Genomic DNA, 22,537 nt, shown 5'->3' with positions numbered 1-22,537 from the left:
ACACCAGTTTAGATGCAACTTTTTTTCACTTTTGTCAAAGAAAGTGAGAAATCAGGGATTTAAAAAAATGAACCAAAAAGTACTGTAATACCTGCCACACACACACACACACACACACATATACACATACACATTTTGTTTTTCAAGATAGGCCAGGTCCTGCCAGGCCTTATTGCCCACTAAATGCCCCAAGACCACCCCCACCTCCCATCCCACCCCTAGCCCCACTGGCTCTAGAGCCCTGTGAGCAATAGGAAGCTGTCCTCTGGCTTTGGACTTCAGACTAGAGTTCCAGCCCTGGCGGGAGGAATCATGGCACTAGTGCCAGAGCACCACCTTCCTGGCCTGGTCCACGCTCACCACATGGCTCCCCGAGTAGCACCAGGCCACGGCGTTGACAGCAGTGCTGAGGAAAGGGAGGGACAGGCTTCAGAGAGGCATCAGAAGCCAGGCCTACAGCCTGGGTTCTGTCCCTCATTACTGGAACTCAGCAGTTCGAGGCTGTCTCTGAGCCTGCCGCCTCACCTATAAAATGGGCTCACAGAGCTGCGAAGACGGACTCAGGCACACATGGGTAAGCACCATGTGAACTAAGAAGGGCTCTGGGAGGTGAAGGTGTGGGGACAAGGGCTGGGGAGTCCAGGGGCCCAAGCATGTCAGAACTTGGAACTGGCTTAGCAGCACTTGGGGGGGGGCGGGGACGGCACTGGCCCTGTGGCTGGGGTGGCCAGGTGCTGGCCATGCTCACCAGTGGGGTCCCCGCAGACTGCCCTCCAGCTTCCCAGTGTCTACATCCCAGATGTAAAGGGCTCCGTCCCAGGAACCTGCCAGGGCATAGCTTCTGTCCGGGCTGCAGTGGCCACAGCAGAGCAAGCAAGAGATGATCAGAGGTGACGACACAGACATGCAGACACAGACCTACAGTCAGATGGGGCATACTCAGGCACAGGCATGGGCTCTCACAAACACACCTGAACACGGCTTTGGTCCAGTCAGAACCGCACCTGAAGCCATCAGCCCTGCAGACAGATGGGACTGGGGTCAGAACGAACATGGCTGCCAGTCCCTGACCTCTACCAGGAGCTTCAAGTGCTTCCTCTATCCATCAAGAGCTTGGGGCACCTCAGCAGGCTCTGGTCTAGAAGGACCTCAGGATGGGCCCCCCCACTGACAGGTCCCAAAGGGACCCTATCAAGGGAAGAGAGACCCAGCTGCCAGAGCCAAGCAATGGTGGGCATAAGGCAGGTACCTAAACACCTGGCGGATATTGCTGACTCGAAGGTCAATGATCTTGAGTGTGTCATCTCGGGAACAGCTGAGCAGATGCAGCTGGTCATGGCTGAGGTTCAGGGAAGTGACCCGACCCTGCACAGGGATGACCTGGGTGCAACAGGGGACCCTGAGGAGAGAGACAGAGGTAGGGATGAAGAACAGCCCGCCTGGGCCACTCCTGACAGGTTAACAAAGTCAAGAGATACCCCTGGGTCTCAGATCACTGGGGCCAGGTCTGATGCTGACTAATCCTCCCAGGGCAGCCATCCCCTCCAGGGGGAGCTTAGGCAGCCTCTGACTAGAAGCCAGGGGCCTTGAAACCCTTAGGTCACTAAAATAAGTGCTGGAGAGAAAACTATGAGAGTTGCTTTTTAACATATGAAAGGAAGCAAACGGTTTCCAACACCAGGAAGGAGGAGCTTGAGACAGGCCTGGCACTGGCTCCAGCACCAGCTTTCATAGGCCATCCAAGCCCAACTGCTGGGCTCTTAGATTGAAAAAACAATGAAAACTTTTGTTCCCTTTGATTAAAAAGTGGTAACTAAGTGAAAAATGGGGCTGACAAGGCCCGGGCAGAGTCCAACAGTTGGACCAAAAGCCACTTCAAAGGGGCCATAGGTCCCCAAGGGCAGTGGAGCCTTCAAGGGGCCACACTTAGCCTCACTTCCCTGAAGTGCCTCCACATCAGAGAAAGGAAAAGAGTATATAGCAAATTTATCCCCATGCCTCCACCACTCATAGCCCATGCCTGTCACCTGCTGTCCCAGAACCGGATCTTCTGGTCATTGTGGCCACTAATGATGACATGGTCCCCACACACCACATCATTACAGTAGGAAAGGACACTGATGGTCCTGGAGCCTGAGGATCAAGGAGCAGAGTTCCAGCCTCAGAAAAAGGTTGTTGTAAGCCATCCCACTGGACATCCAGAGAAGCTGAGGTCCCGAAGCCCCAGAGGGCTAAGTATCCTCCCCAAACTAGAACCCAGATTCCCTGCTTCCCAGGCCAAAGCCTGAAGTCACCAAGAAACCAGGCAGAAAGTACTGCTGAGGGGCAGAGAGGGAGAGGCCCTGGGAACCTTTACCCCAAATGCCTGTGACCCTTGAAGCTATCCCGGAGAACAGGCTGAGGTATTTTTTCTTGCCCTGATTTGGGCAAGGTAGGGAGGGGGAGGTAGGGGCTGGGCCTCACAGTAGGCGCGGCCGAGGTCCCACTCCTTCACTGTCCGGTCTCGGCTCCCAGTCACCGCCTGGTGCCTTGTCAGCTTGAATTTGGCAGCTGTCACCTTGTCTGTGTGTCCAGATAGCGTCTCCTGCTCACCCCCCACCCATCCCGGTATGGATCAAGGACATGGCCAAGACTCCATAACATCCCCTTTGGGGCCCAAGGCATGACCCTTGACCTCCAGGGCTGCCTCCTCAGTCAGGCCTTACCTTGGACTGTGCTTCCCCCACCTTCCAGAGCTGGGCGGCCTGATTGTAAGTAGCTGCTAATACCTGGGAGCCCTGGAGAGATGGAAGGAGGAATGAAGAGCCCTGAACCTGGGCCCAGAGAGATGCAACAGCCCTCAGGCCAGAGCCGGGGCAGGGGCTGCCTTAAGAGCTTCCCACAGCCCCAGATCATCCGGCAGGCAGAGCAGCCTCCAGGACAGGGAAGGGTTTGGTAGCAGCCAGAAGGACTGCTTCTAGGACATCCATGATGTTCCCCAAATGTCCTAGAGCCACCAATTGCCCAGTGTGGAGATGGCAGGGGCACAGAACAGGCATTCCATGTTGTCACTGAGGCAAAATCCCCTCACCGAAGGGTCAAAGTCCACACTGGTGATGCTGCCACCAGCTCCTTCAAGAGTCTGGTTGGCCTCCAGACGACCTGGGGGAACCAGGAAAAGGACAGGTGAAGTGAGGTCACTAACTTCATGAAAAGGAGTTGCTGAGAAGATCAGTCTCTCCCAAGTTAGAGGAAAAAAATTCTGGGTGCCTGTGTTGGAGGCTGCACCTTCCCAAACCGCCAGCAGGAGGCTCCAGGGGGCAGCAGATCATCTCACAGGACTACAGAGGACAAGGAGAAGGGACTGTCCCTAGGACACTGAGTAAGCCAGAGCCAGGCCTTTCTCTAGGAAGCCTCCAGGAAGTGACTGTGACTCCCCAGCATACCTGCCTCTACAAACTCAGGGTAGATAGCTAACACTCATCCCCTGAGTTCTGAGAGCTCAAGTGACACCAGAAGAGGTCACCTGGTGGACCCCGGGGACCTGTCTCTGCAGAATCTAATGATAAGGGACCTCCACTTCCCCTAACAGGGACCATCCGAGCTTAGCCCTCCCCATCCTGCAGACCTGGATTCCAACAGGTGGGAAGCTCAGCCCAGAACTCTTGCCAAAGCGTCATCTGGCCGCTGGCCACAAAAAATGTTACATGTGAGGAAACACAAACAGATCTAACACGTTGGCCTACCAAGGAGCAAGCTGAGGGTAGCGTCTGGAGAGAAAGCACTAGGTTGGCCCACAAAGAAGAACCCTCACCTCCCACAACGTTCCAGAGGTGGATGAGGCGGTCGGCCCCTCCGGTGGCTAGGAGGCTGCTATTGGGGCCAAAACAAACAGCATTGACCTCAGAGAGGTGGGCATCCTGTGGGAAAAAGGGAGATTGGTGCCCCCGGTCCTCGCCATATGTGCCTCTCTGCACACACTCATGGGCTCCCTCCTGCACGCACCTCTGCACAATGCTTCCCACTATACCTGCAGCAGCTTCCCACTATACCTCTCCCTGTTCCCCTCTGTGGCCTCTGCAGTCCATCCTCCATTATTAAAGGCTGACCAGCTTCTACCACTGGCTGTGAAAAAAAACTGGTGCTCTAGCTAAGGAGCCCAGCCTTGCTTCCCTGGCCTCGGTGCACCACCCCTGAGGCCTACACTCCCCTTATCAGCACCTCTGCATGTGGCCCAGCCCCTCCCTTACCAGCACATCCAGAACCTGGCTAGGAGGTTGAGCAGCCACGCACACAGGGATGCTCTGGTATCGCTGCTCAGAAGCTCCCCCAATGGAACGGCCTCTCCTCTTCTTGAAACTGGATGGAAGGCAGGTGTCAGGAAAGCATATAGCAAGGCCTTCTGACATGGGAGTCCCATGCTCCTGAGGCAGCAACAATAGAAAGTAGACACCAAAGGTGGTAGAACAAGGCCCAGAGATGCAGTGAGTTTGTTCCCAAGCCAGCCTCTGATCCCAGGGGTCAGTATGGAGAGGGGAGGGGCACAGGGGTAGGGTAGGGTTGACAGATGCAGAGCCACCTGAGTAGCCTTGCTAGCACTTGGCTCTGGGACCCTGAACAAGTCCTGACACATCTGAGCCCATTTCCCAACTGAATGGTAGTTCCTATCCAGGCTCAGACTGGAGATCTTGATCTCCTGTGAGGACCATGGATGAGGGACAGAGAGAGGAGGATAGCCAGCCAGGGCCTGGAAATGAAGGAAATGAAGTCTGGGAGAGGTAGCAGAGATTCACAGACAGCTGCACAACGCACGGACAGAGAGATCGAGACACACACAGACCAAGCCTAGACTCCAGAAGCCTGACATAGGCCTCCAAGGGGCCCAGACCCTTCACACACCATGTGGCTGCACACACACACTTACTCCAGAAGCCCCTTCACCACATCCACACAGCGGGAGAGCGTCAAGGAGGTGGCAGAGGCAGACCTGGGGTAGAATTAAGAGAGACATGCTAAGGAACTGGCCACTGAGTGTGCAGACAGCAGCCAGGCACCCTGAGGTGCCTGGGACAGCCTCTTACACCTGGGACAAGAACTTGGCTTCTCCAAGAGCAGGAGAGCAGGATGACTCAAAGCAGTCCCAGGAAGGTGGAGGCAGGGAGGGATTTGGCAATGAAGTCTCCCAAAGTTTCCACCATTATAGTAAGAACTGCCTCACCACCCAAGTGCCCCCCAACACTGGGGTAGGCTGAGCTGGGGCCTATGGGAGAAAGTGCGAAGGTGTACTCAGGCTGGAATAGCATAAGGCTGGGGGGAGATGGGAAGTAAAACCTAGGCCTACTGAGTGACCTCAAAAATGTCCAGAAGAGAATGTGTCCTAGGAAGACTTAGCCCACAAGGGCTGCCAAGGACTTTGGGAACGAGCATCTCATGCCCCACCCCAAATTTCTTTCATTTCCCCCAGGCCTGGATATCAGTGACCTGCAAGGAAGCACTGAAAGAGAAGCCTTCAAGCTGGTGAATGGCACAAGGGAGGGGGAAGGGCACCTTCAGTGAGGGACAAATGGAGACAAATTGGGAAGACTGAGGGGGTGGACACTCAAGGACTGAAACTCCAATCCATAGGCTTCAGAAGCCCGTGCAAGCTCACATCTATACATGACCACATGCTCCCTCAGCTTGTGCATACATGTGCTCTCAGGTCCCTGTAGCACACATGCCTATGACATCTGAGTCCTGGGCCTTGCCCAGATTCCCTCCGGATGACACCCTTTCACCAGCCTGACACTTCACTTCCAGAGCTCTCCTCCTAAGAAGGAGAGAAAGAGGCACTGGGGTCCCTAAGGTGGCAGTGACCCCAAGACGCTCCAGGCACTGGTGATCAGACCTGTCCTGGGAGGTCTAAGCTGTACTGCAGCCTCTGCCCAAACCCCTCTCAGCCCAAGAGATGGGCCCAAGGCCCTAGAGGAAGACTCCAAAGTGGGGCCCAGCTCAGTGCTCTGGGACAGTCCTCACCTGAAGGTCCTCAGCCACTTCTCACCAGCCTCACTCTTCGGGGACACGGGCTCAGCCATCAGGGCCAGAGTCTTACCCTCCTCTCTGATCCCATCGCCAATGGTGTTGGGGCTCCTGGGAGAGGGAGTGAAGCTCAGGAAGGTCAAGGGACCAGTCCCTCCCTGCCTCCAGTACCCAACACAGTAAAGAGGATTTGTGTGGACGCACACGCAGCAGGCAGGTGTGCGGGCTCCTACGACCACACGAGTCTGCACGTGTCCTGTGGGCTCAGTTTCGGGGGGCGGGGGGGGTTGTGTGGACACGAGGGTAGAACTGTAGGCTAAGGGCGCCTTAGGGCACGCGGGTTGGAGCGGGGCTAAGGAAGCTCGAGGCTCGGGCTCGGGGCGGGCCATCCCCTCTTACTCGCTGATGCTCACAGTCCGCTGGGCAGCCGCCTTTAGCTCCAAGGACATCCGTGCCTGCTTGGCCCTGGGGGGAGAGAAGCATCCAGAGAGCCGGACCGGGCCAGCCCCACCGGCCGTGGAGGCGCAGCACCGACCGCCCCCGCGCCCCTCCCCCGCCGCCGGGCCGCGGCGCTCGCGCGTCCGAGGGGCGGGGCCAAGCGCGCTCACTTCTCGTAGCGCTCGTTGCGCAGGTTGCGCTCGGCGGCGGCGCGGGCTTTGCGCTGCACGAGCCTCTCCAGCAGGTCACGCGCCTCCTCCTCGAGCCTGCGCAGGGCCGCCTCCTGGAGCCGGGCGCGCCCGCGCAGCGCCTCGTAGGCCGCCCGCTGCGCTACGTTCAGCGCCCGCTGGGCGTCCACTTGCCGCGTCTGCCGCGCCTGCTCCTCCCGCAGCTCCGCCACGCGGGCCTGCAGGGCCGCCAGCCTGAAGGAGCGGGGACCCTTCGTCACCGCCCGGTGGGAGCCGGTCGCTCAGGTGGGACGGGCTTGCCCCTTCCGTGCGGTCAGGCAAGTGGCCAAGCCTGGCGTCCAACCAGGCCTTCCGCTCCGAGCCCTGCCGTTCCGGGCCGCTGAGCCCAGCGCGTGGGGGAAGCCCTCGGGCCGCGCTGGAGACACGCAGGAGCCCCGGGTCCCCCCTTCCCCGCAGAGACGGCCCGCGCCTCACGTGCTCTGCCGCTGCTCCAGCGTTGACTCCAGGGCGCCCAGGGCAGCGCTCTTCGCCACCACCTGGTAGGCCATCTGGGGGCGGGAGGTGGGCGGTGGGCGCGGGCGCCTGGGCAGGGCTCCCGCCGCGCCTCCCGCCGCTCTCCAGGGTCGGCTACGGCACCCACCCGCCCCCTTACTGAAAAGAAAGCAGAGGCTCAGGCAAGTTAGGATCGTGCACAGGAACGCAGTGCTGTTCTTGAGGCGCAGTGGAAGGGCCTTAGGCTCCAGAGTGTCAGTCCTGGCAGTTCCACTTACTTGCCCTGTGACCCCGGGGTCGTCATTTAACGTCTCTGAACCTGCTGTTTCCTCCCTTGTAAAGTGGGGATGATAGCACTTACCTCATAGGGTAATGTAAAATTATTAGGAATAATATTTCAGATAATAGCAAATGTTTATATAGCACGTGTGTGTCATGCCCTGTTCTGAGCACTACACATGTGTTAACTCTTAATCACCATAACAACAGCATAAGGTAGGTACTGACATTTTCCCGGTTTTACAGAAGAGGACATTGGCACAAACAGGTTAAGTGTCTCAACAAAGTTACACAGATAAATGGCAGGCCATCAAACATTAAGCTGCAAGTACAGGACAGGTCTGCAGGAAAGGTTCAAGGGATGTGGGCTCTACTGCCCACTTCTCTAACCCTGGCCTTCCCAAGCACAGATTCCAGAGAGCAACAGGAGCCTAAGCAGAAGCACAAGGGCAAGAACGAAAATTGGCTGTGGGAGCACAGAGGCCAGACTGAATACTGGAGCTGCCCAGCCCAAGAGTGGGGGTGAGGGTCACCTTATCCATGCCCCTGCCTCATTCAACAATCCTTCAACCAATGGCTGGGAAAGCCACAGAGAGGAAGGTCAAGTCCCACTTTTTAGAGCTGAGGGGCCAGTGAAAGACAGACCTCAGGCAGAGCAATTCCTACCAGTGTGACAAGAGGAACATGAGGAAGTAACCAAGGCTGGGGCTCTGGTTGCTGACCTGTTCCTGTGTTCTTTCTCACACGGGCCTGGTGAGAGATGGACTGAGGAGCAAGGCTCCTGTACTTCACCTGCACTGACACATCTCTCCATGGTCCTGCGCGTGTCTACTTTCCTGACCCAGCTGGCCCAATTCATAACGTTTCTGATTCCTTTCACCATGCAGCAACATGACCTCTACTTCTCCCTTTGTCTTTTACTTTCATTGACATTTTGTTATTCAGTATTTTGGGGGGGCTTTTCAAAATCCAAATAGTAGAGATGGAAAACAAATTAGTGGTTGCAGGATTAGGGATGGTTGGGGGAGAGGAGTCAGTTGTGGCTAAAAAGGGTAGCAAGAGGGAGATCTTTGTGGTGATGAAGTCATGCTGTGTATTGCCAATCACACAAATCTATGTATGGGACAACATGACAAGAAATATATGTAAATTTCATACCAATATCAGTTTCCTGATTGTGTGTACTCTAGTTACATAAGTAACCAATTTTGCAAATTCCTATGATCTGTAATTATTTACCCCCAAAAGTTAAATAATAATTATATATGCTTGTTGTGATATGTGAAACAGTACTAAGAATTAAAGAAAAAGCCATTCCCCATCCCCTAGCATATCCAATGGGGACTGGTATGTGTCTGAGGAAGTACCAGGGAGTAAGTGCTAAGGCAGGGGGTTCGTGGAAGTGTCCCAAACAAAGGGAACTAGGAGTTCAGAGAGTGGTAGGAAATACAATAGGAGGCTGGAGAACTCCACTGGGAAGGCAGGCTAAAGGGCTCTGGAAGATGTATACCAAACCGACAATGGGAGAGAGTTGAGAAGGGGGTTTCACTTTACTCGGTGGGCTTCTGTTCCCTTGAAATGTTCACAAGCATGTATGTCTCTACGGTACTTTTTTAAGGGAGATCTTTTCGTTATTAGGGGATCCCTGGGTGGCGCAGCGGTTTGGTGCCTGCCTTTGGCCCAGGGCGCGATCCTGGAGACCCGGGATCGAATCCCACATCGGGCTCCTGGTGCATGGAGCCTGCTTCTCTCTCTGCCTGTGTCTCTGCCTCTCTCTCTCTCTCTCTCTCTCTCTCTCTCTGTGACTATCATAAAAAAGAAAAAAAAAAAGTATCACTGTGGGGTGCCTGGCTGGCTCAGCTGGCAGAGCATGGGACTTTCAATCTCAGGGTTGTGAGTTCAAGCTGCAAAGAAGCCATGGGGCCCACTTAAAATTGTGTGTGTGTGTGTGTGTGTGTGTGTGTGTATCACTATGAGTGCTATATGGAGAATGGATGGGAGTGTGAGGGGAGGGATCATCCAGGAAGGGATGAGGGTTATTTGCACCTGGCCAACCGAGAGTTGATGGATTTGGAGGCAGGATCGATCCATGAGCTGATGACTACTAGCTCAGCATGAAGGGCTGGGAGGGACCAGAGGTGCCCCCTCGGTCTCCAACCCAGTGACTTCTAGTTGGGGTGGAGGGTTTACCGAATCCATCATTTAGTTTACAAATATTCATTAGCATGGACTGTGGAGACAGACCCCAGGTATCAGTGGAAGCAAACCAAAGGCATCCCAGGCCTTGGAGATCTCACAGCCCAGAAAGTGCCTCAAATGTCAAGTTGCAACTACAATGGGGGCTTTGAGCGCAAGGCGCTCACTGGGTTTATAGCCCCATTCCCACACTAGTTGGGCAAGTAATGTGGCATGCTGTAACTGGGCGTGTGTTTATTGGCCTATCAGTCTCCTCCCATGGACTGGAAGCTCCATGCGGCCAGATCTTGTTCTTATCCTGGGCCGTGGATATGACGATTGTCACTAAACCTTTGTTGAAAGAATGAATGGAGATCACAGAAGCTGGATTCATGTGTGAAGGAGTTCAAATCCTGGCTCCATTTCTCAGTTTCTTGCTCTAGCGTTGTAGAGGATTAGCTCAAATAATGCTTAGCCGAGCACCTGCAAGAGTCACCTCTCTGTGTGGTGCTGGCCATATACTGTGGGGGAGATGGTGAATCTAATTTTGGATATGATGTCCAAGAACCCCAGCCGACCACAGAGTGTGGAGCTCAGGAAAGAACACTGGGCTAGAGACAGGTCTGGGAGTCAACAAACAGTATTTGAGCCCACAGGAGTCAGTGAACCCACCCAAGCTTTAATGAACACCCACATTTAAAGGGAGGAGGAAAGGAACCACAGAAAGAAGTTCAGAAGCAACCACTACAGAAAAAAGAAAACGAGGACAATGTGGTGAAACAGAAGCCAAGAGACACCATGAGGTGGGGGCAGCAGTGTCACTGCTACGGAGGTGGACCACCCTACTTATTTAGTCTGCAAATGTGTACTGTGCATCAGTGGCTAGGCTCTGGGGTTGGTGAGGCAAGCTGTGAACAGAGCAGGCGGGACCATCTGAAAGGAGGAGCAGAGGTCACACCTCTGGCCTTGCACACCTCATACTCCTCTCTGAGCGCTCACCTCACATCCTCTAGCTGCTGTTGGAGACTACCTCATCCAGGGCTGCCAGAACCAAGCTAGAGAGCACTCTGGCACTGAACTTGGGGAATGTCCCTCACTTGCTGGATCCCACGGACCACTCCCCCTTGCCCCCAAACTCCTGGAGTCTGGCCCCATGCCATTCCCTCTCAGACCCCTGCCCAGCCTCACCTCACCGCAGACCAGTCGGAGTCCCTCCTCCTCCTCTTGCCACTTCACCCTCAGAGTGCTTGATGATGGGACTAGGTCTGAGTCAGGCCCCGATTCCTCCTCCCTGCCAACCAATAAGAAAGTGGTGTTCATTGTCCTTCCATTAAACCCACAGGATGAACACAAAAAGCCTGAAAGCCGTGAACTTTCTCCCTCAGGAATGTGGAAGCCAGAAAGCCAGTAAAGATCAAGTCTCCAGAAACTGGAACTGCCCATAACTGCTCTGGGGTTTTCCCAGGCCTCGGTTCCCTAGCCAGGACCCTCCTTAAGAAGCACCTCCCAACTCTGAGGCCCAACCCATTCCTGGTTCTCGGCTCCATTCCTCCTTTGGAATATGTAGCAAGACACTTTTTTCTATAGGCATCAGGTAAGGATCAGAGCGACAAAAAAAAAGGAGGGAGGAAGGTGAGAGTGTGGGAGCAAGGAGTGAAAAGATGAGACTAGTGCAGAGATGGACTGAGAAAGATGGTGGAGAAAGGACATTCTAAACAGCTGGCTTGGAGGAAGGTTCAAGAGCCCACCTCCTCCCTCCCCTGGGTAGCATTTAAGGACCAAGGAGATGCCAGGGAAAAACTGAACCGGGCATAGGCGGTGGGGGCAGGGCCCAGGCATAGGCAGCCCATTGTAACCAGGAACACTCATACACTCACCAAGGGCCCTGAAGGGTAGCAGGGGTGACATCATTTGGCTTTGGCTGCAGCTTCTCTGAGATCCGGGCCAGCAACTCAGCCTTCTCTAGGAGACAGTTATCTAGGGGTGCAAGAGGGTGAGCTTGGGGCAGAGACAAACACTTTCGAGCAGACTCAGGCACACCTCTGTGGCTGGGAGGGCTCAGGAGCCCAGGGATGCAGAATGGCAGAGCTGCTGTCAGGCTGGGCTCTGCTCTTTGAGGGGTGTTTGTGTGGCTCTACCAAGACCCTCAGCTCTTGCACAACCTCCTCGCAGCACCTGCCTACAGGCCCTCCCAGGAAACCTTCTCTCCATGGGACAGAGAAGGACAACCACCACGGGAAGTACACGGCCAGCCTCACTGACCCCTGCGGGTCCTGAGGGAAGGAAGGGGCCGGAGATTGATTCAGCCTTGCCCCAGAGCGACTCTTTGCCCCGAAGAGTGATGACACAAACCCAGTTCCACCTGCCTATTGCCTCTGGCAAATTACTTCCCCTCCAGGGCTCTAACTTTCTATTCTAAAAAACCGTCCTCTCTTCCCCAGGGTTGAGGTAAGGTTTCCCGGCGCCAGAAGAGAAAGTCCTTGAGCAACTAACTATCCAGCAGACTTCCCTGAGTTTGGTAGTTTTTGCTACAGACCCTGGAATATCTCCCTCCACCCCCACCACACTCACTTCCTCTTTTCTCACCAGAGTAGGGTGGGGGTGGTAAGCCCAGGCCTAGCTCCTCAGCTCCTTTCCTTCACCCAGTCCCCTGCCTGTCACCTCGACTGAGGTCACTGGTCAAGTTCTCACACAAACTCCACCTCAGCCCCCAGGGCACTGCACTGCCCCCATCAAATCTAAAGATGTTATTTTGCCCAATTTGTGGGTGAGAAATCTGAAGCCTAGGGATACAACCCACCCAAGACCGCAGAGAAGACTGAAGCCAAATTATGTCTGATCTCAGCCCTCCAAGGTCTCTCCAGTCCCACAGCCTGCAGCTTTCAGGAGATGGGTGATTTCTCCCTCAAACTGTATGGTTTCACTGTCCATCAGAGCAGTGGAAAAGTGAGGTTGCCTGGAGGCAGGAAGCTGCCCTCACACCCTTAAGAGAGAGGGCCAGCAGCCTGGAATGTTGCAGGGAAATGGCCCAGAAAACAAGAGCTGCAAATTCAGTTTGGGGGATGGGCGGGGGGGTGGGGGGGAGACAGTTAAGCAGCAGCCAAGATTAGGATCAGTGATGGAGCTGGAGGGATAGTGGTTGTACTCCCCCCCCCCCCACACACACACACACACAGTCTCCAGTGACCAGAGGCACTTACACGGTTGCACACCTGTTCACCCTAGCTTGAACTGCCATACTCACTCCTGACCAGCCTCCCCCCACCCCCCGAAACACCTGAGTATAACTTCTCGGGCTCAGCCAGCAGCCTGGAGCCCCCAGTTTCCCCCTCAGGCTGGGGTTGCCGGGGCACAGAGGTGGTCCAAAAACCTGAGCCAGGATCACTTAGCGGTGGCAAAGCCTGAGACGCTGAACTTCCTCCCTAGAGACCGAGTTTAGAAGTAGCTGCTCTAGAGTTTTTTCACCAGGCCACAGGGACCAAACGGATTGACTGGGTTGTACCCTGGGGACTGCCCTGGGAGAGGGGAACACCATAGGAGGCCCTAAAGGAACAGCACTGGCTGACGAACCCCAGCCCAGCCCGGAGACACGGGCCCTGAGGGGCGGGGAGGCCGGGAGCCCCGGAGGGAGCCCCGCCCGCCCGGGAAGGGGCTCCAAGCAGAGCCCGGCAGAGCCCGGCCTGGAAAGGGCCCGACCAGCGAGGGTGGGGCGTAAAGAGGGGCCAGAAGGCTTTTCTGCGCGCGGGCGGCAGCGCGGGAGCCAGCCTCGCCTCCCCCGCCGGCGGGTCCCCTCCGCGGCCCCCTTGCAAGCCCCGGGGCGCACTCACAGGCGGGCACCAGCTCCAGGAAGAGCGCCTTCTGCGTGCGGTCCCGCTGCCGAAGCTGCCGCACGATGTGGCGTTTCCAGCGGGCGCCGGGCCCCGCCATAGCCGCTCGCACCCGGGGAGGCGCAACCGGGGCGGGGCCTCCGCGGGACGCCGGGGGCGGGGGCGGGGGGATCCCGGGTTGCACGAAGAGCGTCGGTCGGGGGAGCAGCGCGGAGGCGCGGGACGCCGCCCCCCACCCGGTCTCCAGCGCCTCGCCCGCGTCGGGGCCCCTGCTGGCCGCCGCGGGGAGTCGGGGTGCGGTCGCGTCCCCGGGCGGCTTCCCCAGGCCTGTGCGCGCGCCCCGGCGCCGGCCTCCGGGTCCCGGGCCTTAACCCCTCGGCGCCCGGACCGAGTTCGGAGGTAACCGACGGCGCTCTGCGGGCGCTGGGGACCCAGAGACCCCTCCTCTCAGCCCCGGCCCCGCCCCGGTCCCTCGAGGCCGCGAGAGCGGGTGACCCAGCGGCGCACGGCGTGACGGCGAGACGCGGCACAGACGAGGAGGGGGCTGCGGGCACAGGCGCTGCTGTCGGAGCTGCCGGCGTTTGAGTTGGAATCGCGGGGCCAGGAGGAGAGAGAAAAGGTCCCGGGCAGCGGGAAGAGCAAGTGCGGAGGCTTGAAGGCATGAAACCTCCAGGGGACAGAAACTCGGGGAAGGACAGCAGGCCCAGGAGCCCCTGTGGAGAGCGGGGTTTAGGGGCTCGATTCTTCGCGGAAGACTGAGGTCCCTGAGAGTGACGGGATCCGCCGTTTTAATCTGGAGATCCCCGGCCTAGAAGGGAGAAGCGCCGGCAGCCCCGGGCCGGCCTCAGGGCCCAACCGCGCACTTTCCCGGCAGCCTCTGGAGGGGGAGCAACATCTCGTGCAGGGACCCCTGACGGTGAATCACGGGTTGCGGGGAACTGTGACAAAACGCTCCGGCAAGACCCCTGCCCAGAGCCCTGCAGAATCCGCCCCCCCCCCCCCCCACGGAGGCATTCGCTGCTCCCAGCTTCACCCTTGGGTGCACTCTAAGGCCCCAGCAGGCCCTGCTCTTGGTGAGTGCATGCAGACCTGTCTGTCCCCGGGAGACAGAGAGAAGTTGGGTAAGGTTAGGGAGCCACACAGCCTTGGAGGTTACAGGTCTTTTGAGATGCACATGGTGGGATGGATGGGTCACGGGGCTTGTAAGGCAGTAAGTGCCAGCGATACCCCCAGGATAGTGTACACCTGCTGTGCTTTGAAACCACCGTGAACTGAGCTCAGCACCCCACATTTCTTTGCACAAGTTCCTTTGGAACACCTTCCCTTCTTGGCCTTCTGACTCCTACTCATGGGTCACCTCCTTCAGGAAAACTTTCCTGCCCCTTCACTGAGTGAAGGCCTTTCTGACCTGAGCTACAGCCCCAGCCTGTCTGTTGAAGGAGTGGGTGTAGGTAGTAACATTTTCCAGAAGGCACCAGGAGACTCTATGTACCACAGAGACCCAGAGCCAGTTGGTGACAGTGAAGAATTCCTTTTAGGACTGTCAGACTCCCAGGTGCCGGGAGGACACCATCACGGGTCTGTGTGCATTAGAGGTTATATTAATTAACAGGGCTCTGCTTGACCGCAAGGTGCAGAGGTGATATTTCTCTCAAGTGAGGAGTCGTTTTGGGGTGAGAGGTTCCTCACCCTTTTTTGACTCAGAAAACACTCCTAGGATATTTGAATAATTTGTCATTTTTGAATAATATGATAAAGAAATGATTTTGACTAAAAATATTCATCTTCTGGGACGCCTGGGTGGCTCAGCTGGTTGAGCATCTGCATTTGGCTCGGGTCATGATCTCAGGGTCTTGGGATTGAGCTCTCTGTCAAATAAATGGGTAAAATCTTTAAAAAAAAAATATTCATCTTCGGGACGCCTGGGTGGCTCAGAGGTTGAGCATCTGCCTTTGGCTCAGGGAGTGATCCCGAGGTCCCTGGATCAAGTCCCACATCGGGCTCTCTGCATGGAGCCTGCTTCTTCTCCCTCTTCCTATGTCTCTGCCTCTCTGTGTGTCTCTCATGAATAAACAAATAAAATCTTTTTTAAAATATTCATCTTCTATCTTTGGAATATGAGAGATTATGTTATAAAGTTCACTTAAAATCTTAGATAACATTCATAGTATGTGACAACACATTCCTAAATTTCACATTTAACATGCTGTTTCATTTATCTTTTTTTTTTTAAGATTACTTATTTATTTGAGAGAGGGGGAGAGAGAGCGCACAAGCAGGGGTAAGGGGCAGAGGGAGAGGGAGAAGCAGACCCCCTACTGAGCAGGGAGCCAGATGTGAGACTCCATTCCAGGACCCTGAGATCATGACCTGAGCTAAAGGCAGATGCTTAACCAAAGAACCCAGGCACCCCCACAACACTGAAATAACTGCCTACTCATTCCTCTGTTGGCATCTTTGCCATAGATATTCTCTATTCCTAGTGCTCTTCCTTCAGATCTTTTAAGGGCTGGCACAACCCCTATTTTTTTCAGAAGATCTTTCCTGTTCATACAATCTGAAATAGCCTCTATTCTAATCAATGTCTACATCATCTAATTGTTCTTCCTTTCAGAACACTTATCACTCTCAGAGAGGATCATTTTTCTGTGCTTGTTCAGTTATTTTTGATCTTTCCAACCTGACTGGTAGATTCAGGAGAGCCAGGACCAAGTCAGCTTTGATCCCTGCTCTATCTTCAGCCCTAGAATAAGACCTGACTCCAACTTAGGAGGTGATCAGTAAATATTTATTACTGTTGCTGTGGTATCAAAACTATTCAAAACCAGTTTTAATGGCCCAATGGTTAGAAGTTGTGAATTCAAACTTGTAGCTATATTGGGTGCCTGGGTAGCTCAGTCAGTTAAGTGTCGGACTCTTGATCTCAGCTCAGATCTTGATCTCAGGGTTGTGAGTTCAAGCCCCAGATTGGGCTCCACGCTGGGCATGGAGCCTACTTTATTTTTTTTTTAAGATTTTATTTATTTATTCATGAGAGACACAGAGAGAGAGAGAGGCAAGACACAGGCAGAGGGAGGAGCAGGCTCTGTATGGGGAGCCCAATGTGGGACTGGATCCCAGACCCCGGGATCATGACCTGAGCCAAAGGAAGACACTCAACCACTGAGCCACCCAGGCATCCCTGGAGCCTACTTTTTAAATTAATTAAAAATTGTATCTATATCCAAAAAAATTTTTTTTAAGATTTTATTTATTTATTCATGAGTGACAGAGAGAGAGAAAGGCAGAGACACAGGCAGAGGGAGAAACAGGCTCCATGCAAGGAGCCCGACGTGGGACTCGATCCTTGGTCTCCAGGATTACACCCTGGGCTGAAGGTGGCACTAAACCACTGAGCCACCCGGGCTGCCCTCAAAAATATTTTTATTTTTTTATTTCTTTTATTTTTTAAAAATATTTTTAAATTAGATTTGTAGCTGTATCTAATTGAAACAGAAATCACATGCACATAGCCAAAAATTTAAATACTACAAGAGTGAGACTTTTTGCCTCACACCATTATATTGGTTAAGATGAGACAGGCTGTTCTGTGGTCTTTTGTTTCTCTATGATACAACTATTTTTTAATAGCACTCATAATTCTGCTCTCATGATTCTCTGTGTTGGCTGAGTTCAGCTGGGTGTTTCTCACTTCAAGGCTCATGTGGTTGCAGTCCGACTCGGAATGGAATCATCTGAAGATTTGATGGGATTAATTGCTAATTATGACTCACTTGTTTGGCTAGCAGGAGATGCTGGCTATTGGCTGGAAGACTGATTAGAACTGAAAACCAGAGTGCCTACAGATAGCCATTTCATTTGGTTTCTCAGAACTTGGTTAGATTCTGAAAGGAAGCATCCCCAAACAAGCATTTCAATAGGCAGTAAGCTGCTAGTCTTATATGGCTTGAGCTCAGAAACTAGCACAGCATCACTTGGTCTGCATTCTGTTGTCCAAAGCAATCACAGTCCAGCCCAGATTCAAGGACAGGGGACACAGATCCTAGCTTTCAATGAAAAGTGTCAAAAAAATCTCTGGCCACATTACATGTGGTACCAAATAAGCCTTCAAATCTTAGTGGCTTAACACACAAAGGTTTATTTCTCACTCACATCCCAGTGTGGGGCAGGCCATATTGGTATGTTATTTTCATTCAGCAGTGACTCAGATCCAAGCTGCTTCTACCCAGCATCTCCATCATCTCAAAGCTCTTTGATCCCGGGGGGTGAGGGTGGGGAGGAGTGGAAAGCTTTCACATTGACACTTAATTACCTTGGACTCTAAGTGCCACATTCTTTTGCCTACATTTTCATTGATAAGATCACATCTACTAGAAAGGTTGGGAAATGTAGTCTCCCCATGTCCCCTGGAAGAGAAAAATAGTGTGAATACATCACTGTTGTTGACACACACCAATTTCCCAGTCTCTTTCTCTGGAAGTATCACCATTAACTAGTGTGTATCCTTTCAGAAATATTTATGCAGGGATGCCTGGCTGACTCAGCAGTTGAGCGTCTGCCTTTGGCTCAGGGCATGAGCCTGGTCCCAGGATCGAGTCCCGCATCAGGCTTCCTGTGAGGAGCCTGCTTCTCCCTCTGTGTCTCTGCCTCTCTGTCTCTCTCATGAGTAAATAAATAAAATCTTAAAAAAAAATTAAGCATATACAAACATATAAAAACACAAAAATATAAAACACATTGCTTCTTTATATAACAACATATTTTCAATATGTCTTAGAGAACTTTGTTTTTTTGAGAGAGAGAGAGAGTTGGGGGAGGGGCACAGGGAAAGGGATAGAGAGAATCTTTTTTTTTTTTAAAGATTTTATTTATTTATTCGTGAGAGACACACACACACACACAGAGGCAGAGACACAGGCAGAGGGAGAAGCAGGCTCCATGCAGGGAGCCCGATGTGGGACTCCATCCCAAGACTCCAGGATCACACCCTGAGCCAAAGGAAGGTAGGTGCACAACCGCTGAACCACCCAGGCGTCCCAGGATAGAGAGAATCTTAAGCAGTCTCCACACCCAGCACAGAGCCCAACCCAGGGCTCAGTCTCACAATCCTGAGATCATAACCTGAGCGGAAATCAAGAGTCAGACCCTTAATGACTGAGCCACCCAGGCACCCCTAGAGAACTTTCCATTCAGACTATGTAGATCTAGTTCATTCCTTTTAAGACTGCAAAGCATCTCATTATGTGAATGCACTACAATTTAATTAGTCCCATATTGATAAACATTTAGGCTACTTCCCATTATTTGCCCTTACTATGTTAAACTATACAGCCTTGTGCACAGATCTCTTTTTAACTGTGTTAATGGACCTGTAGGAGAGTTTCTATAAATAATATTTAGAAGATATCTATTCAGTAATTATATAGCCCACTAATGTCCAATTAGAAAATGTAAGTAAAAATGAAGTCATTCACACAACAGCAGCAAAAACTAATATACGTAGGAATATAACCAAGAAAAAATTGACAAGCTGCAGGGGTGCCTGGGCAGCTCAGTCAGTTAAGTGTCCAACTCATGGTTTTGGTTTGGTCATGATCTCAGGGTTCTGATCTCAGGATCGTGGGATTGAGCCCCATGTTGGTCTCCACACTCAAAGAGGAGGCTGCTTTCCCTCTCCCTTCTTCTCCCCCTCTCCCAACTCATGCATATGCACGTGTGTGTGTTCTCTCTCTCTCAAATAAAAATAAGTCTTTAAAAAAATTACAAGCTGCATATAAACAACAAAATTTAATTTGAATGCTTGTATCAATGATATACTTAATATAGCTTAATATGATCAATTAAATTAACTGAAGAACATAAAAGAGTAGCTGAATGAAAGAAATTACATAAAATGTTTGGGGTTGGGAGGACTAAAAATAAAATTATAATTTACACAAACAATGAATTCATTACTTTCCAAATGAAATCCCAATAGCATATCTTTTTTATAGAACTTGACAAGTTGTCTCTGACACATCAAAAAAGAACACCTGAGAAAAAAATATTTTAAGAATAGGAAAAGACTATCACAATGAAAATGGTGTGCTGTTGGTTCAGAAATAGGCAAGATTAATAACAGATTAGAGACCAGAAATAGATTCTCCCATGTAGGAGTTTAATATATGATGAAGGTAGAGTTTCAAATAAGTAGAAAGAGGGATCTATTCAATAATTTATGTAAGGACAATTACTTACCCAGTTAGAGAAAAATATATAGTTAGACTCCTTACTTCATATCCCAAAAAAGTAAATTCTAAATGGATTATATTACAACTTATACACATAAAAATGATAAATATATTAGAAACAATTAGGGTAATTTATCTATAACCTTGGGATAGGGAAGACTTTCTTAAACAACATGCAAAACATAAAAATTATAACAGAAAAGGCAGATAATTTAACCATATCGAAATGTAAAATTTCTGAATAAAAGATACCATGCTCTATCAAAATTCCAAGAGACTTTCTTGCCAATCCTCAAATTCATACAGAATTGCAAGATGTCCTGAATAGTCAAAGCTATCTTGAGAAAGCACAAAGTTGGAAGGCTTCACACTTCAAAACATACTACAGGGGGATCCCTGGGTGGCGCAGCGGTTTGGCACCTCCTCGCACCGGGCTCCCTGCATGGAGTCTGCTTCTCCCCCTGTCTGTGTCTCCGCCTCTCTCTGTGTGTCTCTCATGAAGAAAGAAGAAAGAAAAGAAAGAAAAGAAAAGAAAAGAAAAGAAAAGAAAGAAAGAAAGAAAGAAAGAAAGAAAGAAAGAAAGAAAGAAAGAAAGAAAGAAAGAAAAAGAAAGGAAAGAAAGAAAGAAAAGAAAAGAAAGAAAGAAAGAAGGAAGGAAGGAAGGAAGGAAGGAAGGAAAGAAGGAAGGAAGGAAGGAGGGAGAGAGAGAGAAAGAAAGAAAGAAAGAAAGAAAGAAAGAAAGAAAGAAAGAAAGAAAGAAGAAAGAAAGAAGAGAGAAAGAAGAAAGAAAAGAAGAAAGAAAAGAAAAGAAAAAAAAAGTAAAGAAAAAAGAAAAGAAAAGAGAAAAGAAAATGAGAAGACAGGGCAGCCCCAGTGGCGCAGCGGTTTAGCGCCGCCTGCAGCCCGGGGTGTGATCCTGGAGACCCTGGGCCAGGTCCCACGTCGTGAGGCTCCCTGCATGGAGTCTGCTTCTCCCTCTGCCTGTGTCTCTGCCTCTCTCTCTCTCAATGTGTGTGTCTCTCATGAATAAATAAATAAAACCTTAAAAAAAAAAGAAAATGAGAAGACAACTTACAGAATAGGAGAAAATATTTGTAAATATTTGTCTGATAAGGGTTTAGTATCCAGAATATATAAACAATAACAAAAACAACCCATTACAAAAATGAGCAAAGGATTTGAATAGACATTTCTCCAAAGAAGATAAACAAAGGCCAATAAGCATATGAAAAGATGCCTAATTACTCATTAGGGAAATGCCAATCAAAATCATAATGAGATGGCACTATATACCTACTAGGATGGCTATAATAAAATTCTAAAAAATAAATGGAAAATAACAAACATTGGCAAGAATGTGGAGAAACTGGAACCTTCCTGCTTTGGTGCAGCTGCTGTGGAAAACAGTTTTACAGTTTCTCAAAATATTAAACATAAGGGGTGCCTGGGTGGCACAGTCCATTGAGCATCCCAACTCTTGGTTTCAGCTCAGGTTGTGATATCAGGGTCATGGGATTGAGCCCTGCATCAGGCTCCATGTTTTGCTTAAGACTCTCCCTCTGCTCTTCCCTTGTGCTCTCTCTCTCTCAAATAAATTAATTAATTACAACAAAAAAAAAAAAAAAAAAAAAAACTACCATCTGACCCAGCAATTCCACTCCTAGGTATATATCCACAAGAACTGGAACCAAGGACTTGCTTACATACCTATGTATACATAGGTACATTATTCACAATAGTCAAAAGGTAGAAACAACTCAAGTTGAATGGATAAACAAAATGTGGTATTTACATACTAGGAAATATTATTCAGCCATAAAAAGGAATGAAGTTCTGATATATACTGCAACACGAACCTTGGAAATGTAGACTATGTGAAATAAGCTATACAAACAAGGACAAATATATGATTCTACTTACATGAAATAGAAAAAGGCAAATTCATGGAGACAGAAAGATTAAAGGTTGGTTACCAGGGGCTGCGGAGATGGAAGGATGGGGAATTACTGCTTAATGTTTGCAGAATTTCTGTTTGAGATGATGAAACAGTTTTGTAAATAGTAGTGATGGTTGCATAACACTATGAATGTCGTTATACCACTGAACTGTACACAATGGTTAAAGTAGGGGCGGGGCAGCCCCGGTGGCCCCACGGTTTAACGTAACCTGCAGCCCGGGGTGTGATCCTGGCGACTGGGGATCGAGTCCCACGTCGGGCTCCCTGCATGGAGCCTGCTTCTCTCTGCCTGTGTCTCTGCCTCTCTCCTCGTTCTCTCTGAATGAATAAATGGATGAATCTTTAAAAAATTAAAATAAAATAAAATAAAATAAATAAAATAAAATAAAATAAAATAAAATAAAATAAAATAGCCACCTGGTGGCTCAGTCAGTAGAGCATCTGGCTCTTGATTTCAGCTCAGGCTATGATCTCAGGGTCGTGAGTTCAAGCCCCACATGGAGCCCCATGTCAGGCTCTGCACTCAGCACAGAGTTTGCTTGAGATTCTATCCCTCTGCCCCTCCCCTCTGCTTTCTCTCAAATAAATAAAATCTTTTAAAAAATGTATATATAAAATTTTAAAAATAAAAATGGTAAAAAAATAAAAAATGGCTAAAATAATATTTTTGTATATATATTTTATCACAATAAACAAACTCTAAAAATAAACTAAAATAAAAATAAAGGACACAAAGCAAAAAGATAAGCAATAGATGAGGAGAAAATACTTGCAACATGTATATCAAATTAGTAAAATCTAGAAGATATAAAAAAAATTCCAGGAGTGCCTGGGTGGCTCCATCAGTTAAGTGTCTGCCTTCAGCTTAGGTCATGATCCTGGGGTCCTGGGATCAGCCCTGATTTTCCGCTGTCTGCTCAGTGGGGAGCCTGCTTCTCCCTCTCCCCCTCTGTC

General features: G+C 50.9%; 1 protein-coding gene across 7 annotated transcripts in view; it reads right to left on the bottom strand.

The window, feature by feature from the left end:
* ATG16L2 (autophagy related 16 like 2) overlaps positions 1-21,879 on the bottom strand; it is a 32,684-nt gene extending 10,805 nt beyond the window's left edge. The window contains exons 1-18 of one of the 7 annotated variants that reach the window (XM_072794515.1): positions 21,547-21,879; positions 11,447-11,546; positions 10,758-10,860; positions 7,098-7,171; positions 6,606-6,857; positions 6,397-6,462; positions 5,995-6,108; positions 4,904-4,966; positions 4,230-4,338; positions 3,794-3,899; positions 3,071-3,141; positions 2,706-2,777; positions 2,464-2,584; positions 2,028-2,133; positions 1,250-1,399; positions 972-1,019; positions 749-850; positions 361-406 (exon numbers count right to left, since the gene is read on the bottom strand). In XM_072794515.1, coding sequence (XP_072650616.1) covers positions 361-406; positions 749-850; positions 972-1,019; positions 1,250-1,399; positions 2,028-2,133; positions 2,464-2,584; positions 2,706-2,777; positions 3,071-3,141; positions 3,794-3,899; positions 4,230-4,338; positions 4,904-4,966; positions 5,995-6,108; positions 6,397-6,462; positions 6,606-6,857; positions 7,098-7,171; positions 10,758-10,860; positions 11,447-11,546; positions 21,547-21,571 — 1,728 coding nt within the window. In that variant the 5' untranslated portion in view covers positions 21,572-21,879. Of the gene's footprint in view, positions 1-3; positions 407-748; positions 919-971; positions 1,020-1,249; positions 1,400-2,027; positions 2,134-2,463; positions 2,585-2,705; positions 2,778-3,070; positions 3,142-3,793; positions 3,900-4,229; positions 4,339-4,903; positions 4,967-5,994; positions 6,109-6,396; positions 6,463-6,605; positions 6,858-7,097; positions 7,172-10,757; positions 10,861-11,446; positions 11,547-13,396; positions 13,557-21,546 lie in introns of those variants that run through there. The other 6 variants (XM_072794511.1, XM_072794514.1, XM_072794512.1 and 3 more) reach the window with 6 other exon arrangements.
* Positions 21,880-22,537: the final 658 nt, after the last annotated feature.

Source organism: Canis lupus, chromosome 23 (genome assembly GCF_048164855.1).
Source record: "Canis lupus baileyi chromosome 23, mCanLup2.hap1, whole genome shotgun sequence".
Classification (NCBI taxonomy): Eukaryota; Metazoa; Chordata; class Mammalia; order Carnivora; family Canidae; genus Canis; species Canis lupus.
Note: the sequence above shows the minus strand (reverse complement) of the source record. Positions and strands in the feature narration are given on the sequence as shown.